This window comes from Orbilia oligospora, assembly GCF_000225545.1.
Source record: "Orbilia oligospora ATCC 24927 unplaced genomic scaffold scaffold00079, whole genome shotgun sequence".
Classification (NCBI taxonomy): Eukaryota; Fungi; Ascomycota; class Orbiliomycetes; order Orbiliales; family Orbiliaceae; genus Orbilia; species Orbilia oligospora.
In genome coordinates this window covers 1151747-1173176 of record NW_011645636.1, presented here as the reverse complement: position 1 = coordinate 1173176, position 21430 = coordinate 1151747, and the positions used below count along the sequence as shown (strand labels likewise).

Genomic DNA, 21430 nt, shown 5'->3' with positions numbered 1-21430 from the left:
TGAGAAGTTATCTTCTTCGACATGATTTAACGTTATTTTTTATTGTACAGATTTTCACTGGGGGGTACGTAAAGTGTGGATTACACTTAAAAAAAGTGTAAATGCACTCAAAAGGTGTGAATACCCTTTTCTACACTTTTTCAGATTTAATAAAAAGCGAATACACTTTTCAGACGAAATTATAAAATATATAAATTGAGATTGATACACAGTCAATCAACGTCGATTTGTGTAACTGTTATCAAAACAACTATACTGATTTCAATATCAACAATACAAAATTAATAGTTTCAGATTTGATCGATTTGACAAAAGTTATCTTATGTATGTATATTTCACTATTTATAAGACTGTTGTATTGATATCGTACTAATATAATAGACTCGCGCGGGTCAGCCGCTGTCGAAAAAAAAAAAAAAAAAATTTCATAATTCAAATTATACACTTTTTGAACACTTTTGATATTTAACCATAATTACACCTTTTGTACACCTTTTTAAAAAAGTGTATGAATACCCCCTAGTGATTTTCTTATATGATGGCTTTCTAGATTGATGAGTTAAACTACGAAGATCTTATCCATAATTATGATAGTTGAGGTTTTTTTCCTCGTATATTAGATATAGACACGAATCGAGTATTTTGCTAAGAGTGGATAATATTAGTTGATGGCTAATATTCCTCATTCATTTAAAGGATTAAAGGCCGCGATCGATTGCATTAACTGACATAGAATATTCTATTTGAACATTATAGCTGTTAACTAGCTTATACATAAATAGTATTGATTGGTACTTATTATGTACTTAAAAGTAGTAGCAGCAGTAATCTTGAACTGCATAGTATATCAGTAATAGTAGTTTCCATGAATATCTGTGATATCAGAATAAGCTTATAATTAAGCTCAAGCTTATATAAGTTGCTTAATGGGGTATCGAATCCAGAAACAGAAGCTCGGAGAGGGGGGGACATTTCCAACAAAATCAACACATCTGTGTTTTGTGTAACAGTGGATGGTATGGTATTGACGAGTGAGTTTATTCGAATTGCTATAATGAGGTTCTTAGTTTTCTTTTCCCTCTTCTAATTCTGGGACTTGTATAAACTAGGTATATGGTAGGTCTATGGTTCTATGGGGGCTAGATCTTTTGGAACTATTAAAGTATTTTCTTTGAAAATATAAGGTGAGCATCGATTTGCTAGGGTTTCTGGGCTGTTGAGATGCACCATGATGTTTATGTTCTTATGAGGGTATCCTGACTAAGCTATATACGGTTGCCATAGGGTCTTAGTAGTCTCGTATTGAGGGTCTTAGTATGGTTTCCAAAATAAAGTCCATGCCAGAAATACAGCCTAGGTTGTCCGTGGTTTCTGCAGAGGAAAAAAAAAGAAGAATTGAGCCAAAGGGACCGATATATACATAACTCCTCAATTGGTTGGTTTTTTATGCACGAATTGGTAGGATAGAATGAACCCTAGATGCCGAGAGAATATCCAAGATAATAGTAGAACGAAAAGATCTATATGCCTTATGCCGTGTTGCCGGTTTGCAGTTGATTTATAAATTTTGGTATTCGAGGTATGTATGTACCCAGTCACGGATTATTTTGCCTCCCTACATAATATTTCGGAAACGAATACGATAGATCCCGATACCCCAGAAAAAACAAGTCTAATAGTAAGTATCGCCAATTTGTAAAAAGGGTCCGAGCCCGGAAGAATATAAATTTTTCGCCATCACCCTCTCCCCGGATAAATTCACCATGGCGGGATTGCGAGGAATCGACGGCTAATTACCCCAAGAAAAAAAAGAAGAAAAAAGGCAATGCCCCTGATTTCCCCAGACTTGCAGATCCACAAAAGAAAATTAACTCCGTATAGTGCCATCAAAAAAAATTAAAAGAATACGGAGACGTCAAGTGCTTCCTCCGGATTCTAGAAATTCTGCGGGGTGTATATATACAAGGATGGTATGGTCACGAGGGACTAGAATGGTAGCGAGATAGGTCCACGTGTGTTCTGAAACATTAGGGCCTCCCAGTTGAGGGGTCTGGCGACGAGACAACCCTAAGGGTCAATGCCATTATTAAGGTTTTGATGGTTTAACTTCATCCGATCTATGGATGACGATTATTATTACAGACCCCCAATGGGGTTAAGGCGATAGATTTGAATCAGCAAATGACATGAATCATTCATTCATTGCAATCTGAGAGAGAGCTATAGCTATCCTAGCATAGATATGCGTACGTACGTAAGGTACTTAAACTACATAAAAAAAGCAAGGTATGAAAATGACCCCAATAATTTAGTAGATAACATACTCAACCTCGATCTTCTTGCTGCTAATCTCGGTCTCAGTCTCAACCTTCGACTCGCTCTTATCAGTCTCCTGCTCGAACTTAGTCTCGACCTGGTGTTGGAAGGAGTTAGGACCAGCCTTAGCCTCCTGTTTGGTCTTCTTGCTAGTCTCCCTCTCCGGTCTCTTTCCCTTGGTCCATTCCTTCTCAACCTCGACTTCACGTTCGATTTCAATCTCGGTCTTAGTCTCGGTCTTTGTGGTTTCGAATCCAACTGGGACGTCGTCGGCCTCGAGTTCGTCGCTGAGCTTTAGCTTTGGTGAGGACTTGTCAATCTCGAAAACGATCTTGAAGTCACCGGTGAAGTCGCCGGCGGTGACGGAGTATTTGAGTTCGTCGCCTTGGGTGACCTTGAAGGTGGCCTTGTCGCCCTTGCCGAGGCTTTCTGGGGCTTCGGTGGATTCGCCGATGGTGGATTTTTCTTTGAGGAGGGAGATGGTGGCGTCAGTGGTGACGGCGATTGTGACGGGAACTGGATGGTTGGGTTAGTATATATATTGGTATGTATGATAAGATATTCTTATAAAGAGAGAGATATGTATGCTACTGACCGGAAGAACGGACGTCACCGCCCTCCTGGATATCCTTGATTCTGGCAACAACGTCGAACTTCTCGACGATGGCCTCGATCTCACTGTGGAGCTGAGTTACTTCAACGGACATTTTGTCTGGATATATTCAAAAATAAAATAAATAAATAAGATAAAATAAAGAATGGAAAGTTAAGGCTGAGCTCAGGTTAGGATATCAATTAAGGGGGAATAAGGTATTGCGTGCAGTATTCAAAGGAAATATAAATTTCCAGACAGGACGACAACCTCCCTCTTTTATATCCCACCAAAAGAACCCCACTGCCACCCTAAGAGCATCCCAACATCCCAATATCTTCGAGCAATATCAGGTACTGGTGACGTGAGGTGCGGGGTAAAAAAAAAAAAGCTAAAGAAGACCCTCCCAAAAAATAGCCCCCGTGGGAATGCGTGCATACCATGGCATTGCATTGATGAGCTGGCGTGGAAAAGGGTATGGTATCGTTTTCTCTCAGCTAATAAGCTCTCATAGCCCTACTACCGACATAGACATATTGCATGCACCCACCCACCCACTTCATGCGGGGCTAAGAGGGGGGTTGAGTGTAGGTGCCCCATCGATCCATTGGCAATTAGCGCATGTAAAAGGCGTAACTAGGCACGCCATATCAAAAAAGAATGTCTAGACTCTGTAGTATACGTACTAGCTGGGAAAAGACGGAGTTCTTCGTTGGAGAGAGGATGGAGGTAAGTATGCAACTAAGAGAGAGAGGGGTTCCCGTCGGCCATGTTCCTGGTATCAGCTCAAAGCTTGTACAAGATATTATGTACGTACGCGGTACGACCTGACTAATTACGAATTTAAGGAATATCCTGCTGCAGAAATGTTTCATGTTAATTCCATTCGACGGGAACGAAATGTCTTTTTTTTAAAAAGTGGGGTTGCGAGGATTGACGGGTAGGGGGTCCATATAGACTTGTAATGGATATTGAGTTTTTTCTGTCTTTCTTTCTTTCTTTCTTTCTTTCTTTTCTATTTTGTAATTTTTATACGGAGAACGTCCGCGACACGCGAGAAGAGACGACACTAAGATATTCTAACCGACCCGCCATAACCATTCGAACGTTGAGTATCGGAGTTTAAAACTTAAAAAGGTTTCGATTTCAGGATTCAAGATACATCAACCAGCTGAATTCTAGGCAAGGGGATCCTCTTTTTTTCCTCCCTGATGCCTTGAAAAGCGGGATATTTGGCGGGGTTATTGGAAATGCCAATGTAAAAGGAGCAGCAAGCTTTTTGCTCATAAGTCAAGGTGGGATGTCGATGCAGCATAGCCACAATCAAAAGCTGCATGGTTCTGGTATGTTATGCATTTGGCAATCGCTTTTTTTCTCGAACCAGTTATTTCAGCCGGTTTTCTTTTGCTCGTTTAGGTCTACGGCTGATATATAGAAAGACCTGCCTACGCGTAAAAAGAGCGTTATATTTTGAGAGACGGAGACGGAGAACTCCTAGACGGATGGGTTCGGGATATTGGGTGGTCTTGATGTGAACGTTACGACCGCAAACCCGCGGGGAAAGCCTTATATCGATGGGGAACATCCCTCTGACATAGAGGAATTACCGGGCGAAGCTTGGAGTAATCGGTAGTATCGATTTGAAACTAGATTCTTTCTATCAGCAAAGACCTCGAGGGGGTATTCTCCCTCAATTGATGATGATTCCCAGCTCGAGGAATATCCCCTTTAATTTTCGCAGAGCATCCGATGAAATGTTGGAGGTTCATCGATCGCGCCAACGTTGGCCGTGTTGGGCTAGGGTCCGACATTTCTACCAAGGCTTTGCAGGCTTGGCTTTGCTAGAGCCCCCACCTTCTTGATCGAATCTTGCAGGTTATGGGGAAGCTCAGGAAACGGACATTCAGCCATTCCCGTCGAGAATCGGGGTGGTGGTTCTCTTTTTGTGTGGTAATGGTAGCACACGAGCAGCTTCAAAGTTGGCTTTGGAAATACAAAGTTATGGCCAACCATATGAAACATTCGAGATTTTCTTAGGATTCTTAGCTTTCATGGATGAATGTGGATCTTTTCTGAGGAAATATCTCGAGATTTTCATGTCGCGTCGTCTACTAAACTTCGCTATTAGTCCGACGAAGCCTCGGATTATAATATTACAGCATCGATTGCCATATGCATAGTATGTATATGAGCTGCTAAAATATTAGGTACGTCAGCTATCATGAAGTATGCAGTATATGCGAGGACGTACGGAGCGAAAGAAGAACCCGAAGCATGCTGACAATCCCTTCCGAGCGGGAACTCGGCTTCCCGACTACCCGGCCCGGTCCCTCTTGTGTATCTTGGCTGTAACATTGGTGAACCCCTCGAGCCCTCTAAATCTGGAATCGAGACTACATACGTACTACACTATTTGCTTTGATCAATTGTAATTGGATAAGGAAAAATGAAGGCTAGACATTCGGAGATATTATCTGCGCATTCTTGCCTCGAAACCACGGGTGCATGACAGTAAACTTACGAGAATGGGAACATGTGTACATACAACGTAAGGGCAACTGTCGATATATTCTTTTTTTTTTTTTTCTATACTTTGTCGCCTCCTGTGCACGTACATACGTATACCTCCGTTATGATCATTTCACCATCGACACATCGCTGATGATGCTACTAACTACATAGTACATACTGGGGCTAAAAGAGTGCAGCCTCGAAATCCACCGCGTGCAAAGCTAAGGCTGGGCATTACATGGACAGTGCGTGATCATATGGCACAATATGAGGTGAAATGGGGATTTCGTGGCGTGACCGAGAACCTTCCTGTTCAGTTCTACGCGTGTGTACTCCGTATGGTATTATAGCCTTGTTCTTTGATAATAGCCTGTATGTACCTAAGCACTTGCTGACACATGTGAAGAAAGTGAAGGGGAAAAAATCTGCAGGATTTTCATATCTGAGCGCGAGCGCTGTCAGATCAGCCAATGGCACCTTCATATCTTAGCTTTCGATTGGAGGCCGGTCCTGTCGCGGAGGTCGCTTAGGTCAAGATTCTTCCAATGGCAGCTTCTCAAGCTATCAGGATGCCTTTGTTGGAATTGTAAGCTGATCAATTGAATTGCAGTGTCGAATGCACGACTCGATTAAGAATCGATTAATCGACGATGAGAAAAAACGGATTATCGTGAAAGGACACCGATCTGATCCGATTATGCATCAGAAGAATTCTTTATGTGATATCGGCGTCTGAAAATAAAATATTACCGCTTTCACAAAATAGAAAAACATTATTTCAAAGGAGAGAAGAAAGGGAAGGGAAAAAAACTAATGCGGAAGCTCTAGCCTTGCGAAGAAAGCATATATCATGCGACAACGGCATTCCCAGGCACTATCACTTATCTTTACCGTCCGCCATTCGCTACCACTGAACCTCCGAATCATCTGCATAATGTGGCATTCGGAATGAGTTGTCAATCCATCGATTGGCTGCTATAACTGTATAACTGATTGAATTTTTGCCAGGGCAGCGACATGGTTCGTTGGGTTCGAGATACCAAATCCATCTTACATACACTGCACTGCACATACCTCGATTCATCCCGATTTCCCCATCCCATCATATCGCAGTTGACAGCGTTTCTGTTCTTTTCGCGGCCTGCAGGAAGGACGTGAGTAGAAGATGGTAGCCATGTGGGTAGCTACTTAGCTGTCTGTCGCCTTTTAGGAGCATGCACCGTGAAGTTACACCTGATAGCTCCGATAGCTACCTTGGGGGGAGGAGGGAGGAACGGAAGGAGCTTAGGCTGCAAGAGCTCAAGCTGCTGGAGCTCAAGCTGGAGCTAAGGAGCTATAGCTATTTACTTACGTACTCAGCTAGCTCCCTGGTCAAGGGAAGCTACGTCGACGTCGACGATTCGACGCGACTTTCGACAGCTATCCCCTAGCTCTCTCTATCTCTCCACATATCTGATCGTGGTGGTTCCACTACTTGTTTTTTCACGGGTGCTTGTCGATAAGAGAAGAAGAAAGCTAACTCTGTCAAAATTTACCGAGGCATTCTTTGGACGAATCTGGCAGCTTCCCATCGCATATATTTTCCAGATTGAGAGTTTGACACCTTTTTCGGAGGATATATATGGAAATTTTTAGAGACATTGGAGTTGACAAGACAGGATTGTTTTCCGGGTCTATGCTTGATGTTCCCAAAAAGCTTTTCCCTTACTATGTATGTAGACCTTTTTTGACATGGAGAAGCTAGCTCAACTTGAGTAATTGCTGGCGGCTGTACCCCATACACATACTTGACGTGAACGTTAGTTGAATGGAGGGTTTGATCAAAATCTCAAAACAGATACACGGTCGAGATTTGTACAATTGTGGCTGCTGAGACGTCACTGTTTGTTTGCTCCGTCAGATCTGACATGACCATGAAAGTCAAACTTTCTAAATTTTCTTGTCATAACTTACTAACGGTTACTCGTTATACGTTAGTTGGGTTTTCCTTGCGCTTGATGGGGGTGCTTTGACGACATAGCCCATCGCCATAGCCCATCGCTGTGCCATTAAAACGACTACCTATTAACTGATGGTCAGACCGTATGTATACATTCGCGCTGTGGATTGTATATGTACCTTGTCTTTGGACTCAAGCCGCAGAGTAATCGATCGTAAGATTACCTATCAAACAAAAAATGAAATTCACAAGCCAAGGAAGCGAACTCAATAAAGAAACAAAAAATTCATCTGATACATGTTTGAATTATGTTTGCAACGTCGTTAACATACAACGCAGCAGTATCTATACAAGGTATTAGGTCCATAGGTCTGGAATCGTTGCATCATGTTCACCGTCGTATTTTTTTTATAAGAATAGTAACAGCTTTGCGAGATTCACTTGCGGTTTTTGCCTCCCATGGGGCCCCAAGCCTCCTACATACAATAAACGGACAGACAGAATATATGTAATAGGGCAAGAAACAAAAAAAAAGAAGGGCATGCATTGTTTGCCAACGAAAAGGTCACCTTGCCTGTTGACCAGGCTTAGGGATACAACCCTTGTTAGCCTGACATGGGGGGAAGAAAACCTTGGGGCATATGGTATGGTACTAGTTGCTTCTCGAAACGCTTCCCAACCAGGAAGTTTGATGGGAGGTGCATGTAGACGAGAAAGCCTTTAGGCTGGTGCGTCTATGCGTTCGGGAATGAGATCCATGAACAATTATAGGCAGATGAGTGGATTGAGGGCATAAAATTAGGACTTGATTGTGAAGATAATTATAATCTTAATCGGTTTTTTATGATAAGGAAGGAACTGGAGGCGAGATATATTCCCACAACGGATCAATATCACGAATTACGCGGAACAATGGCCATGAAGGGAGGGAAGAGCTATAGAAGCGGAGATACTATAGACGAGACAGGAGTTTTCCTTCGAGAAGCCGGCGTAGCTAGTAGCTAACTAACTAGCGAGAGGTTGTATGTAAAAAGGAACCCCTGTGGATAAAAGGCCCATGAGAAAAATTTTGTGGAGAACGGAAGAACCGGAAGAATATGTAACACAACCATCACCGAAGCTAAGAAGCCTGGCCAACGGCTGAGAAGGGTTTCTCTCCTTTCTAACCAATGCAACCGGTCATGTGAAACGTACCATGTATGTACGTGTGTATGTATTGTACCTACATAGTATGTAGCTCGTACATACATTCATACATAATGTCGATGGATAGATGGATGGGTGGAAGGTGGAGAAGCTAGAATTAAAAGAAGCCTGATCGTTTCGCAGGAAGCAAGCAAGCAAGTAAGTAGGTAAGTAGATGTAGTATATACTGGAGTAGTAGTATGTTGGAGATACTTAACTACTTGCTTGAAGTGACAAGTGCCAGCTCATAAACGATCTGGGGGCCCATCCTTTCGTACATACATAAGAAAAGTACTTACATGCCTCGTACATGCCTCGTATGTACATACGATTCGAACTCATGCATTTCGTATCGAATCCCAGACTTTTTTTGACAAAAAGAGGCAACGTTGATACGATAGTAGCTCTTGTGAATGAACTGCACAGCAGTCACAGTACATACACACATACTTCCACACAGCACAGAACTTTACTATGTAAGTCAGTAAGTAAGTACCCAGACCCCTGTTGACGTTCGTTCGTTCGTTCGTTCGTTCGTTCGTTCGTTCGTTCGTTCGTTCATTCGTTCAATGTCTCTTCGATCGATTGGAATGTTGTATGGCAGAGGTGTGGTGGATGCATATTTGCTTCTGTTAAGGCTTAAGGGGGTGAGATCACGGTCTTGGCTTCCGACGGCAAAAGGTTGAAAGCAACAGGGGGCCCAACTCGATCGGCACCCGGGGTCAACGCAAGCAGACCTCCGTTCCCAACTCAACCCAGCTTATAAAGGTGACACGCTGTCCCTTTTGCTCCTCCATCCTTTCCCCAGACCACCATCATCATCACCCACATCCATCCATCAAATCAATTAATCAATCAGCCAACCCCCATCGACTCTGTCGGCTTGACTCGACTCGACTCGACTCTAGCATATACTCACAGACAGCCATCCTTTCCTTTGTTTGTCTAAGTCTAATTCCTCCAGACAAGTACAGCCTACCGGTGACTAGTTTGGTTGGTATCTGACAAGAAACGAGGCAGTCGTAACCTTTTGTTCGTGCCTGGTCTGATCTGATACTATATACATACACACACCCACACCCACACCCACATACCACTCTGGGACAAACCTTCCTATCATTCGTGGTGCTTGTGTACCGTGCCTCCCCCTAGCCTATCCATTTATTTCCTCATCCAGTCTTGGATGACTCTTTAAACTCCCTCGCTTCACAGACGATCCCGTTAAAAGGGGCAAACCTTCCTTCATATACCCTTTCTATCTTTATTTTTCCTACTCCTTCCAACCTTTCAAATATCTTCTGATCACAGCGGAAATAAAAATTACTACTATCATTTACACAAAATCATATAATTCTTCCGTTGATCAGAATATATCGTATCATCCAACAATGTCTACACCGTCATCTGTCGACTCTTCCCTGTGGGATGCCGACAACTACGATATGCTCATGAAAACCATGACACACCCTCCTTCACCCCCACATACCTCCGATAGTGAATGTGAGGCCATGTCCCCAGCTTCAGATACTCCATCAAGCCCTCCCGTCGAAGACAAGGAGAAGAACGATGAGAAGAAGCCTACAAAGAAGAGAAAGTCATGGGGCCAGGAACTCCCGACACCCACTACCAACCTTCCTCCAAGGTATGTATACATCAATATGTGCATCATATAAAGATGCATAATCTTTGTCCAAACCATATTCTAACTTTATACGTAAAGAAAACGCGCAAAGACCGACGCCGAGAAGGAACAGCGCAGAATCGAGCGTGTCCTCCGGAACCGTGCCGCCGCGCACTCTTCTCGTGAACGTAAGAGAGCCGAACAAGAGGCCCTTGAGAAAAGAAAGAAGGAGATCGAAGCCGAAAATGAGAACATGAAGAACCGTCTTTCTCAGTTCGAACAAGAATTCGCAGATCTCCAGAAGAAGTACAGGCAACTGGAGCACAACTATCTCCTTGCCAAGTCGCATCTTCCCTCTGACTCCGGCTTCAACCCCGTTTCCATCCCAGAAGACAGATCAATTTCCTCCGGCAGCATCTCCATGTCTGACGTCCAAGCCCTGTCTCCTCAATCCCTCATCCAATCGCCTACTGTCAAGACCGAAGATTTGACTCCAGTCGTTCTATCTAAACCTGTTCTCATCCAGACACAACATCATGCTACGATGTTGTGTATCAAAGACCTGCAGTGTCTGCTGAGCAACACGGTAGCGACAGCGACCTCGTCACTTCTCCGACCCTTGTCAGCGATTGGGCGGATTGGACGCTCTTTGACGAAAACTTGACCATAAGTCCCGACTTTCTTGACATCGCCGGAACCCTTGAGGAAACAATGTCCAACGTCACCACACTTTGTGACTCCGATGTCCTCCCGGAATCCTCCGGGTTGGATTCGTACCACTCTATCGGGTACGAACTCTTCGGAGAAGACTCCACCAAGAAGCCGACAATCGATCTCGACCTCTTCGCCAGCCTTGCCGGCGAAGTTTCGGAATTGTGAACAGACAACACTTTGAAGTTTTTTTTTTTTTTTCTCTTTCTTTCCCTTTTTCTTTTTTCGTTTTGTTTCTCAGTTGGAAGTTCCCACTCTTCATCAGTTTTCTTGACCCGATTTAAGAAAAACATCTCCACTAGGTTGGTTTATTTCCCTAATACTCTTTTCACTTTTCTCGGTTATGGATGGGTTTCTGTTCTTTTGTTCTGTTCTGGTCTTTTCCGGTGCTGGATTCGGAGTTCTTGCTCTTTGTTTTGCTCTTCTCGGCTATCTCGACTCGCTTTTCAGATTATTCTTCATATTGTTGAAGTCTTCGGAGCTACTACTACGCACTATTTTGGTGTGTGGGTTGCTATACCACACTTCTCTTCTCTTCACCCTTTCATCATCCAGATCAGATACCTCCGGTTTGAGGATCCATCTTTCACTCTGACTACCAATATACTCCTTATCACACAGCTGTCTCAGTTTATTCCACTTCAAATTCATTTGTGCGCGCGATCCATCGGCTTAAAAAGCCCTTCGGTATATGCAGCGACGGTTTTTGAAAGTGTAAAATCTTTGAGAATACGGCTTTAATGTGTGTGGGAAGGGCGTCGGTGAAGGCTTTGGGAGTTTCTCTTGGGTATCTTTTCTCGAAGGGGAGAGTTAAGTGGTGGGACCAAGGCTTTGATAAGTGGGGGGTATGTTTGATTAGCTGTAGTAGGATCGGCTTTGAGAGGGTGGAATGGGGAGTTGGGGCTTTGGCCTGGTGTTGGCGAAGCTGATTAGACAAGACGGTATCATCTGTGGCCTTGGAATTTGATGGAGGATGGGAGGTATTCATCAGTGGGGGTGAAAGAAAACGCAAAAGGAGAGAACCATGGAACCCCAAGGATTTGAGGAATGATTCATAAGATAAAACAAAGATTGAGTGTGTGTTCGTTCTGTTTTTCACAGTTGAGATTACGGCGGTGGGATGAGGGAAAGTATATGACTAGATGTCCTTGGTCTTTGAAGAGTTCACCTTCATATTATCATTCCCTTTTTAGGGGTGAGGAGTATACCACTTGAGTGCCCTCTTAGATGAGGTGGTGCTTAAGCAGCGTTTTTGAACTTGAACTTGGAATGGCTTTGAGGATTTCATATTGCCCGAACAAACAAACAACCAAATGATCTATGGATCATACCACAGGAAGGGGAGGAGGGAGGAAGATGGATATGGTAGTGGGTGTAGCACAGGATTGGATGGATGATTGATTATTCTTTTTCTTCTCACATGAGGAAACTTTTATTTATTTTATATTTTATTTTATTTTTTTATATCTGGTTTTTGGAGTTTGTCTAGCGGAGTTTTTTGATTTACGGGGACCAAAACAAAATCAGTTTAGATAGCTTTTTTTTCTTCTTTATGGACTAGTAGTTTAGTAGATCTAGTCTAGCCTAGCCTTTGGAATTGAAATTGAAAACACTTTCAATATCACCACATGCATATACACGTTTTCTGTCTTGTGATAATTGTAATGTTTGCCTAAGCTGCCGTAAATCTATATAACATACTTGGAGCCTGAGTCATATGGACACTCACTATTAATGCGTTTATGTCCAATCGCCAATTGCAACCAGATCTGGCCAGAACGACTAAATTAATTCGCGAAGCTGGTGCTCTCTCTTCCTTGTATATCTATCAATCGCTATCCATTGGGGTTATATTATTATCGAATAATCAAAGAGATCAAATGAGATCGATAATATTCCCACTCCCGTGGGAACTTTCGTTACAAATCCTCTCACACCTTTCCTTGGAAGATTTGAAGAGTTTATCAGTATGTTCGAAGGAAGTTAGGAGGTTTACCAGTGTGGTGCTGTTTAGCGGGGTGAAGTTGTGTCCTGGATCTGTTTGTTATTTTGAGAGCGGGGGAGGGTTGGAGGGGGTTATTGAGGGGGTTCGGTGAGTACCTATTAACGATATTATTCTGACTTACTTAGTCTATTGATACGTTTTATATATATATACCTAAGAAAGATTGCTAATAATTTGTTTTTTTTATATTTGATGTATAATGTATAGATCGGTTCGTATCGCGTACCCGCAACCGACTCTTCCCAGCGAATACATAAGTCTATTCCGCACCGTCGCTTCTCTTCTATCAAAGTTTTCGGGACTTAAGACTCTTCGGATAGAGTTATTCACCGGTCTTAAAGAAAACCGTAGGATTTTGAATGCGGTGTTTAAAGTCCTGGCTGGTTATTCATGGTACGATGGGTTGAGGAAGTTGGTGATCCTGTGGATGGATCATATGTCCTCTGATAATGGGTTTACACCCCAGGATCTGGATTTTTTGTATAGTGGGAAGAAGGGGAGTTGGGGGTGGCCGAAAGGGTTGGAGGAGGTTTATGTGGCGAATCAGGTTATGGAGGGGTGGAGGTTTAGGAAGGATATGGGAGCGGCGTTTTATGGAACTTTTGGGGAGGGGATTGTAGCGGATTTGGGGGCGTGTAGTGGGATGGTGAAGTTGAAGAGGGTGGAGATAATAGCTTTTGGGATTATGACGAATAGGAATTGGAGGGGGTTGAGGGGGAGGTATTTGAAGGCTGGTGGTGATGATGATGATGATGATGATGATGATATAAACAATGAGACTTTACTAGGGGGGAACGATGGTGATATGATGAGGGGGATGGTGAGGTTTCCTACGGTGACGAGGTTAAAGATCAATGTTATGAAGTTTGAGAAAAAGAATCTGGCGGAGATAGTGATGAGGTTTCCTGGGTTGGAGGAATTGAGTGTTTTAATCTTGTTGGAAAGACTTGGAGATGGTAGTGGTGCGATGGTTGCGAAGTATTTTAGGAATAAGGTTGTTTGGAAGGATACCTTGGGATTGAAGAAGTTGAAAAGGGTGACTTTACCTTGGCCGTCGTGGGTTAGAGAAGGGGATAGTAGTAGGACATGTGAAGTTGAGAAGGAACATTTGAAGGATTCGGTTGCTTGGTGGGTTAAACAATGGATGAAGATGGGGATTGATCCACCGGAGAAGGTGAGGTTTTTACAGTGGAAGTTTGAAGTTGGAGAGGAGTTTTTGGATTTTAAGATTACGAAAGATGGGAATATTAATGGGAATGGGAATGGGAATTTTTATTGGAGAGTGGAGAACGGGAAGAGGAAGCATCCGCAGGGGTTGGATCAGTTGGATTCGTTATGGTCTTTGAAGGAGGCGATTGATAAGGAAAGTGTGGATGTTGATGTTGGGAATTGGGGGGTCGAGGAGGGGATAATGGGGGGGAATCTGGGGAATCTGGATGAGAATGAAGAAGATAGTAAAGATGATGATGAAGATGGTGATGATGGGTACGGGAGCGAGTTCGAGGAGGGCGAGATGCACTTTGAGCAGTGGGATGAATAGATCTATCTATAAGATAGTCTCGAGAGTATTTTTATATGTAGTCTCGTGGACGGATAGTCTCGTGGATATCAATTGGATAGTTACATTCAATATCAACTGCATGCTTGGGGCCTGACAATTATACTTACTTGGTAAGGAATACCTTTTATAGATCTATATCTAGAAGCATTCACATTTAAATATCTTAAATTGAGTATTAGTAGTCTCGATTAAACATAAATTTAATATCCGGACGCTGTATCCCCCTTTGTCTCTCGGTTTGATAGTATAATATTGAACTCTGGGAATGCATTTTGATAGAAGAGAGACTTCTAATAATGTTATATTATCCAATCTGGATTAATTACTAATTAATGGTGAAACCTCACCTTTAAAATGGCTCTAATCCGTGTTGGACGGCGTAATGATAGTGTTCGGTGGCGTGTGGATTTAAGACCGAGAAGTCGATTCAATATACCGTATGAATAAGTCCCCTTCTGGCACAATATATAAGTATATACAGATATAAATATGTTATATGTCTCTCTCTAACTAAAAATACCATAGCTGATAATACTTTGCATCATATACCATAAAGTCGGTCAGCATGGTGCAGTTGATGTATCCTAGAACAGCACAATGGCAAAGCAGCTAAGCGTCAGATAAGACGTTTTCGGAATAAGATATCATGAGTCGTATACAGCGTCGCACGAGCCAACAGGATAGGCAATAATCCGTAAACGCATACCACTAGAGACCAATTGGGCAACCGATTCGAGAGGTGCCCCCTCCTTAGTCTGGTTTCTTGTGGTCCGGTGATCTCATAATGGAACGGGTAGCTGCATGATGTTTGTGGAAGGATACTTACATACGTGCCATGACAGCGTAATTAATATTAAGTATTCTCTGATGGACGAGTCACACAGAAAACTTGCGTGTAATGTATAAGTGCATCATGTAGGACTGCGTCTTTAAAAACAGCTTTGAAGTCTCGAAATGTCGGTATTTAAACAGAGATTTGTGCGGAAAACTTCTTTGTTTCGAGGGATTGCTCATGTTGGCCATAAAGGTGGCTTGATATTACCATGTATGTTAGCCAGCCACAATAGGCAATATTCTTGAACCTGCATTCCACAGAATAGCCAGTTAGCGCACATGCAGCGACGATGATAAAGCAGAGTAATCCGAGGAGTCGGTGTTCCTGCGCCTGAAGGAGTGATATCCCTTGGTAGACGCATGCAGGTCAAAGGCACCCCCCTGAAACCCGCGGACCCATCCTTTTTTAAAAATTTTAACTCACACGCTTCTTCTTCTTCTTGAATTTAACTCGAACTGTTTTTTTTCCTTCGATTCTTTCTGTTTCATTGCATTTGTATAGTATAGATCCGATATGATCAGAAAAGAATGGTGAACTTTGTTTGTAACATTCCAGAAAGCACGTTGTTAGATCCATCATTCCGTTCGTGCCCTTCTCTGTCTTGAACTCAGCTGTCAAAGTACAGTACAGCACCGTACAATCTATCTGTGTCCGTGAATGTCTTCCTGTGCCTGGCGTGGGTGGTGGTGGTAATGGTACTGGTGGTAATTAATTGCGACTTCGATTCGCCCGTTTTGGCGCTGGTGGTCAAAGCTGGTTGACCTTCGAAGCCCCTTACTTTAATTCGCCCGCCTTCCCACAGCCAATCCTCCACAAACCACCACCATCTCCACCATCATCATCATCGCCATCGCCATTGCCATCATCACCACAATAACAATCACCATCAGCCGTCATCTCAGTTTACGATTCCTCATTCAATTTCATTCAGAGTTTAGACAGGCAAATAGAAGGCTTTTGAACCAATTAAATCCATTTGCCATTTACTGGGTCTGCTGCTGGGGACTTACATACCTGCTATACGCACAAGTACAGCCTGACTTCCTTGGCCAGGACCTCCCTCCCCGACAATCGATGAGCATATGAGCCCCGGGGTCCACTGGTCAGGTACCCGCTCATAGACGACTAGCAGGCGCGCTACTTTCACACACCCCCATTTCCGACAGCATTGTTTTGACACAGGGGATTCCTGGATTCTCAGCTTGGACCTTCCTTTCTCCCTCCATTCCTTCCTTCTTTCGTTCCTCCAAACGTTTGAGATATATACTATTATCGTTACGTTACTATTACTACTATTACGGGTTCTTTTGTTGCTCCGGCCGAGTTTGCTGCTGCTGCTGCTGCCGCCGCCGCCGCTCTGCTCTGCATTAATAATCTCTTGCTGCTATGGCCTTTACCCTCTCCGAAAACGACTCTGGCATATCCGGCTTTAGCACCAAAGATAATAAATCCAGCATTCACCGCCTATCTTCTAACCGTCCGTCCAACGAGATGGCAACGAATACTACTACCACCGCTGCTTCATCCATCGCCGACACACCTACCGGTAACCGAAAGTCCATTTCTTCCTCGAAAGACCCGGCTTCCCCTTTTCACCCGCCCGGCCCGCTCCAGCATTCTCGCTCCGAATCCGTAGATCTCGAACTGGAACGAGGCTTAAAACTCGACGACCTCCGTCAACGTCGCGCTCAAGAACTACCTCCCGTTTCACCGATTAATCATGGACACTCTCGCGACGGCTCTTCTTCGATTCACACCGAATCTTCAACTCCTTGGGATCCGACTCACCCATGTTACCCGCACGTAAATCCTCACGTTCCACCAAATTCGCCGCTGGCGGAATCCACAAAGATCATCCGGATACCCCGCGACTTCATGATCCATGGCGATGTCAGTCCGGCCTTTTCGAACACATACCCGAAAATCTTGGAACCCTACCTTGGTGAGGAACGCTTCAGACGGATAGTGAAAACGATAAATGCCGAGTTGTATGAGGCTTTTAATCCGTGGAACTGGCGGAATTGGGTGGATGCTGGGGTCGGCGTCCTGACATTGTGGTTTGCCGAGGATATATTTGGCACGGAGACGAAAAGACGGTTAAGAAAGATCGAGACTTTCTTAGAGCAGCAGAACAAAGAGATGGAGGAAATTTTGGAGAAACTTCGAAGGGGCGAAATCGTGGAGGGAGAGGAAGGACGAGTTGGCAGCCGGGCAGGAGAAGAAGGAGGACCTGTACCGATCAGCGGATTGGCAAAGTTAATTCCGCTACGGAGGACAGGTTATATGAACGTGAGTTTTTTTTTCTTCCCTCTTCTACCTTGTGCTATTGATTACTTTTTAAATTCTCAGCCGAGATTGGAATGTGATAGTGGCATCTGGGGAGAGTATGTGATGCTAATCTATGTGATAATGCAGCTGGATATCCAAATACCAAACCCCTTCACTCCCGACTCGGAGTTCGACGAAGACGAGGTGGGAGAGTACTCTGCTCAGCCGACGCCACGGGATACTGGCGCGCCTACTAGCCCGAGAGATGGAATCCCCAGCTGATACCCCCTCTCTCTCCCTCCAACCTCCGTTTATCCGCCCCCCCCGTCAATCCTTACCGACTTTTGTAAGATGCTTATCCGTTTGGAGGTTCTAATGATTTGACGCCCGCTGCACATAACTGGATTCTGTACACTTGCTCTCTCGGTTTCCCCTCCATTTTTTTTATTTAAGCTTTTCATACTTCTTATACCCCATTATCGACGCATCGACGGTTGTGCACTTTTATTATCGTTCTTTTTTCTCTCTCCCTGGGTTTGAAACTTATCATTGTTCGTCTCTTTCATTCTTGCTGCCTGGAGGGCAGTGACATTACACTTTTTTTTCTTCCCCCTCTCTCATATATTTAATGCCCGTCGTCGTCGTCACCATGCATAATTAACTGTCGACATGTCATGCATACTTCATTTGATATTTCCCCCCGTGTATGCCCAGTTTGGTAGTGTGTATCAGTATTTCTACATTTCTGCAAGAAAGGAGAGGAAAGGGAGAACAAAGAGATGATCGTTTGCCTTTGCTTTTTTTCTTTAACGGTATTTATTTTTGTGTACAAAAAAGGAGTTTTTTTTTTTTTTTTCAAAGGGTGGTATAAAGAGCTGGCGCTTTCGTTTCCAATTCTTTTTTTTATTTATTTATAGTTCCCCCTGTGGGTTGGGGGTTTGAGGTTGTGGTTTGGAGGGTTATGTTGTAGGAGATATATAGGTCTATCTTTTAGATCTTTATCCCTTTGAACAAATGAATTGAAGGTCTACCGGCCAGGGGTTTTGAAGATTATTCATGGGTGAATGTGGTGGTGGTGTTTGGGGGGTGAGGTTTACTATAGGGTAGATGAGAATATAATTAATTAATATCTTGATAAAATACCGAGCGAGTATGGCTGAAGTAATGAAAAATCAAGTAAAATACAGTACATAGATGATTATGAAAAAGTACTGTTTTAAGTTGCTAGCTAGTTCTGGAGTTATATTATCTCGTGAACTAGAACTAATATTATCTGGAACCAAGTTCCCCTCAGGGTATCACAACGAGAACGAGTCTTTTATTCTGAGATATAAAAGGACGAGCGTGTGGTAGAAGACGATGGAGCAGAAGACGAGGGGATGTTTCGTGATTCGAGCTGTCGAAGCCTTTTCCTGTAGCTCTCGGTTCTCGTCGCGGATGTCTTTCTTGTTCTTCTTAGCTCCTCCTTTCTTATATAATATTCTAGCATCTCTGGAGATACCTTGGTAGCTAGTAAGAACTTGTACATACATGTAGTGAGTGGCGTGTTAAATAGGTAAGTAGCTTGACTATCATAGACAATCCCTTCTCGTGTCACGAGGAAACTGTCATAGACAGTCCGTTTTCGTGTCACGAGTGGGAGCGGGTTGTTGTATAGCCCGTCCTTCAGTAACATATAGAATATTACGGGAGCGGTCACTATATCGACCGTCCCTTACTATGATACAAAAATTTGTGGAGGGTGGGCGTTATATGGACCACCCTCTTACATAGTAGTCTTGTGTCCCCATGCATGCTGGAATATTGTGGGAGCGGTCACTATATCGACCGTCCCTTATGATGTATATAGTATAGTGGGAGCGGCCGTTATATAGGCCGTCCCTTATGATATGGTACTTGGGGGGGGCTTCAGGCAGGGAGTCTTGAATGCATACGCATTCTAGAGTTGTCGTCTTTTGGAATAGGGGTTTTCCAGGCTGGTCTAGACTAGTCCAGACACCCAGAACGATTGAGAAGCTCGCAGACAAACTTGTCGAAACATCAGAACTTGTGCTCTGGTGTCATTGAGAACCTGCCAGTAGCTGTGCGTGGGGGTGTTATAATGTTCCCTCCGTAGCTGTTTTTGAATTGGTACAGGCTTGAGGCGTTTGGCCGTTGAATACATCATGTTCTAGCTCTCAGAAGCAGGGCTCGGAGGCCGGAGAAACATGAAGATAGAGGCCCGGAGGCCAGGACAGTAGATAGGGCCTGGAGGCCAAAACAACATGAAACTTGGACCTAGAGGCCAGAACAACATGGAAACATGGCCCAGGGGCCACTCGGACATGAGCCAGCCAATTAATTCGTGGTGCTGTCAATTGGCAAGTTAGTTAATCCTATATTGCTTTAGATGGTTTGAAAAATTACCTTATGCCAAATCGTCGCACATACTAACTTCCAGTGCCAGCCATATCGCATATTGTAACCCTATTGAAGCTTTATCGAGGGATTGTGGAGGTAGAGGGGGACTATGGTATATATATGGTGTTATGCTCTCGGGATGGCGTATCGGCGAAAGTTTGTCGAGATCTCATTCCATGGAGATCTTATCACTTTGAATTTTAATCTTCAGTCAGGTTGAAAAGATCTGGGCGGCCACCCGCACCCAAGCGGGTGCGTCAGTGGCCTTTGTTTTCTTATCAGGATATCAAGGGTTTTCGAGGGGTTTTGAATTCAAGTCTTTGGTCCTCGCACAATTAGCGGGGGCCGGTCGTCGAGGCCCGGAGGCCTTTCTTCTGCCGAAGAATCTTTGAATACTTCAAGTCGAGATATTCTGGTATACTCTTCTTCGATTGCGAAGAGTAAGGTAAGCATATCCGTGCGGAATAAGCTTTAGAGGGGGGTGGTATCGGGTTCCTTCAACAAGCAGATAGCCCCGACCAAATGTGTTGCCACTGTGGTAATTTCGTGCTCGATGCCTTCAATATATCCTGTTCGTATCTCTCGAGCTCGAGGAGATTACAAGCCTGAAAGCGATGTTAGTGATATTTAGGTTGTAAGATAGTTTCATAGGGCTTATATGCATTCTTTACTTGATTGGTGTAGTATGACAGTAATTATGAAAAAGGAAAGGATGTCATGTTGCGAGCTTACCATCCTTGTAGTTTTTGTGCAGCTGCATGGCTACGAATATGTTGATATCAAACCATATAAACTCCAAGGAGTCCACAAAGCCGATATATAAATCAAAGTCATGAAAGTAACGCTCCCATTTTTGTCGACTTGCAAGTCTATTGCCATCTCGGGTTCGGTTTTCTCTAGATATCCGGATATTAAACATGCATGGGGATCTAGATCTAGTAGGAAAGTTAGTATTGACATTGATATCATTTGCAATGAGCTTCAATTAGTGGAGATTTAGTACCTACACGTAAGGAGAACCACCCACACTCTGTCCGGACTACTGTCCAGGATATTAAAATAGTAACGACTCCAATCGAACCGGTTTTAGGATGTGTCTTAGCAGGCCGAAGTGGGAGTGTATACTCTGGGGGAGGTGGGATTTCCCACCGACCCATAATAGACCGCGGAGGTCAGGTCCTCGAGGCCCTGATCAAGGTTTTGAAAGAGCCATCGATAGGACGCGTCGAGGCTTGGAGTATGTTTTCCCTGGACTTATCTTCTTCTTCTGGTATCTCCAAACCTGATTTGTCGATGAAGTTGAGGCCTGACAATGCATCAAGGGGGAAGATTAGAGAGGTGAGAAAGAGGTTGCGATGATGGAGATAATGATGGTGGAGAGAAGAATGTTTGTTGATGAAGAAGGAAAGAAAAAAATTTGGGAAAGGAAGGGAGCGGTCATGCTTTTATACACAGATTTTTTTTTCCCCACGTTGCAATGCGTAGA

General features: G+C 43.7%; 4 protein-coding genes across 4 annotated transcripts; 3 read left to right on the top strand and 1 right to left on the bottom strand.

Moving 5' to 3' along the window:
* Positions 1–2308: 2308 nt before the first annotated feature.
* AOL_s00079g351 (uncharacterized protein) lies at positions 2309–3023 on the bottom strand (the record flags this gene model as incomplete). The annotated part of the gene is made up of 2 exons (XM_011124226.1): positions 2309–2832; positions 2912–3023. The coding sequence occupies 2 exons, from the start codon at positions 3021–3023 to the stop codon at positions 2309–2311; spliced, it is 636 nt and encodes a 211-aa protein (XP_011122528.1).
* A 6908-nt stretch (positions 3024–9931) lies between these two features.
* AOL_s00079g350 (uncharacterized protein) lies at positions 9932–11043 on the top strand (the record flags this gene model as incomplete). Its single annotated transcript, XM_011124225.1, has 3 exons — positions 9932–10185; positions 10264–10587; positions 10725–11043. 3 exons carry the CDS (start codon positions 9932–9934, stop codon positions 11041–11043), a joined length of 897 nt encoding a protein of 298 aa, XP_011122527.1.
* Positions 11044–12755: 1712 nt separating this feature from the next.
* AOL_s00079g349 (uncharacterized protein) lies at positions 12756–14420 on the top strand (the record flags this gene model as incomplete). The annotated part of the gene is made up of 2 exons (XM_011124224.1): positions 12756–12967; positions 13088–14420. The coding sequence occupies 2 exons, from the start codon at positions 12756–12758 to the stop codon at positions 14418–14420; spliced, it is 1545 nt and encodes a 514-aa protein (XP_011122526.1).
* Positions 14421–16662: 2242 nt separating this feature from the next.
* Positions 16663–17826, top strand: AOL_s00079g348 (uncharacterized protein; the record flags this gene model as incomplete). The annotated part of the gene is made up of 2 exons (XM_011124223.1): positions 16663–17565; positions 17692–17826. 2 exons carry the CDS (start codon positions 16663–16665, stop codon positions 17824–17826), a joined length of 1038 nt encoding a protein of 345 aa, XP_011122525.1.
* Between the last annotated feature and the right edge of the window lie 3604 nt (positions 17827–21430).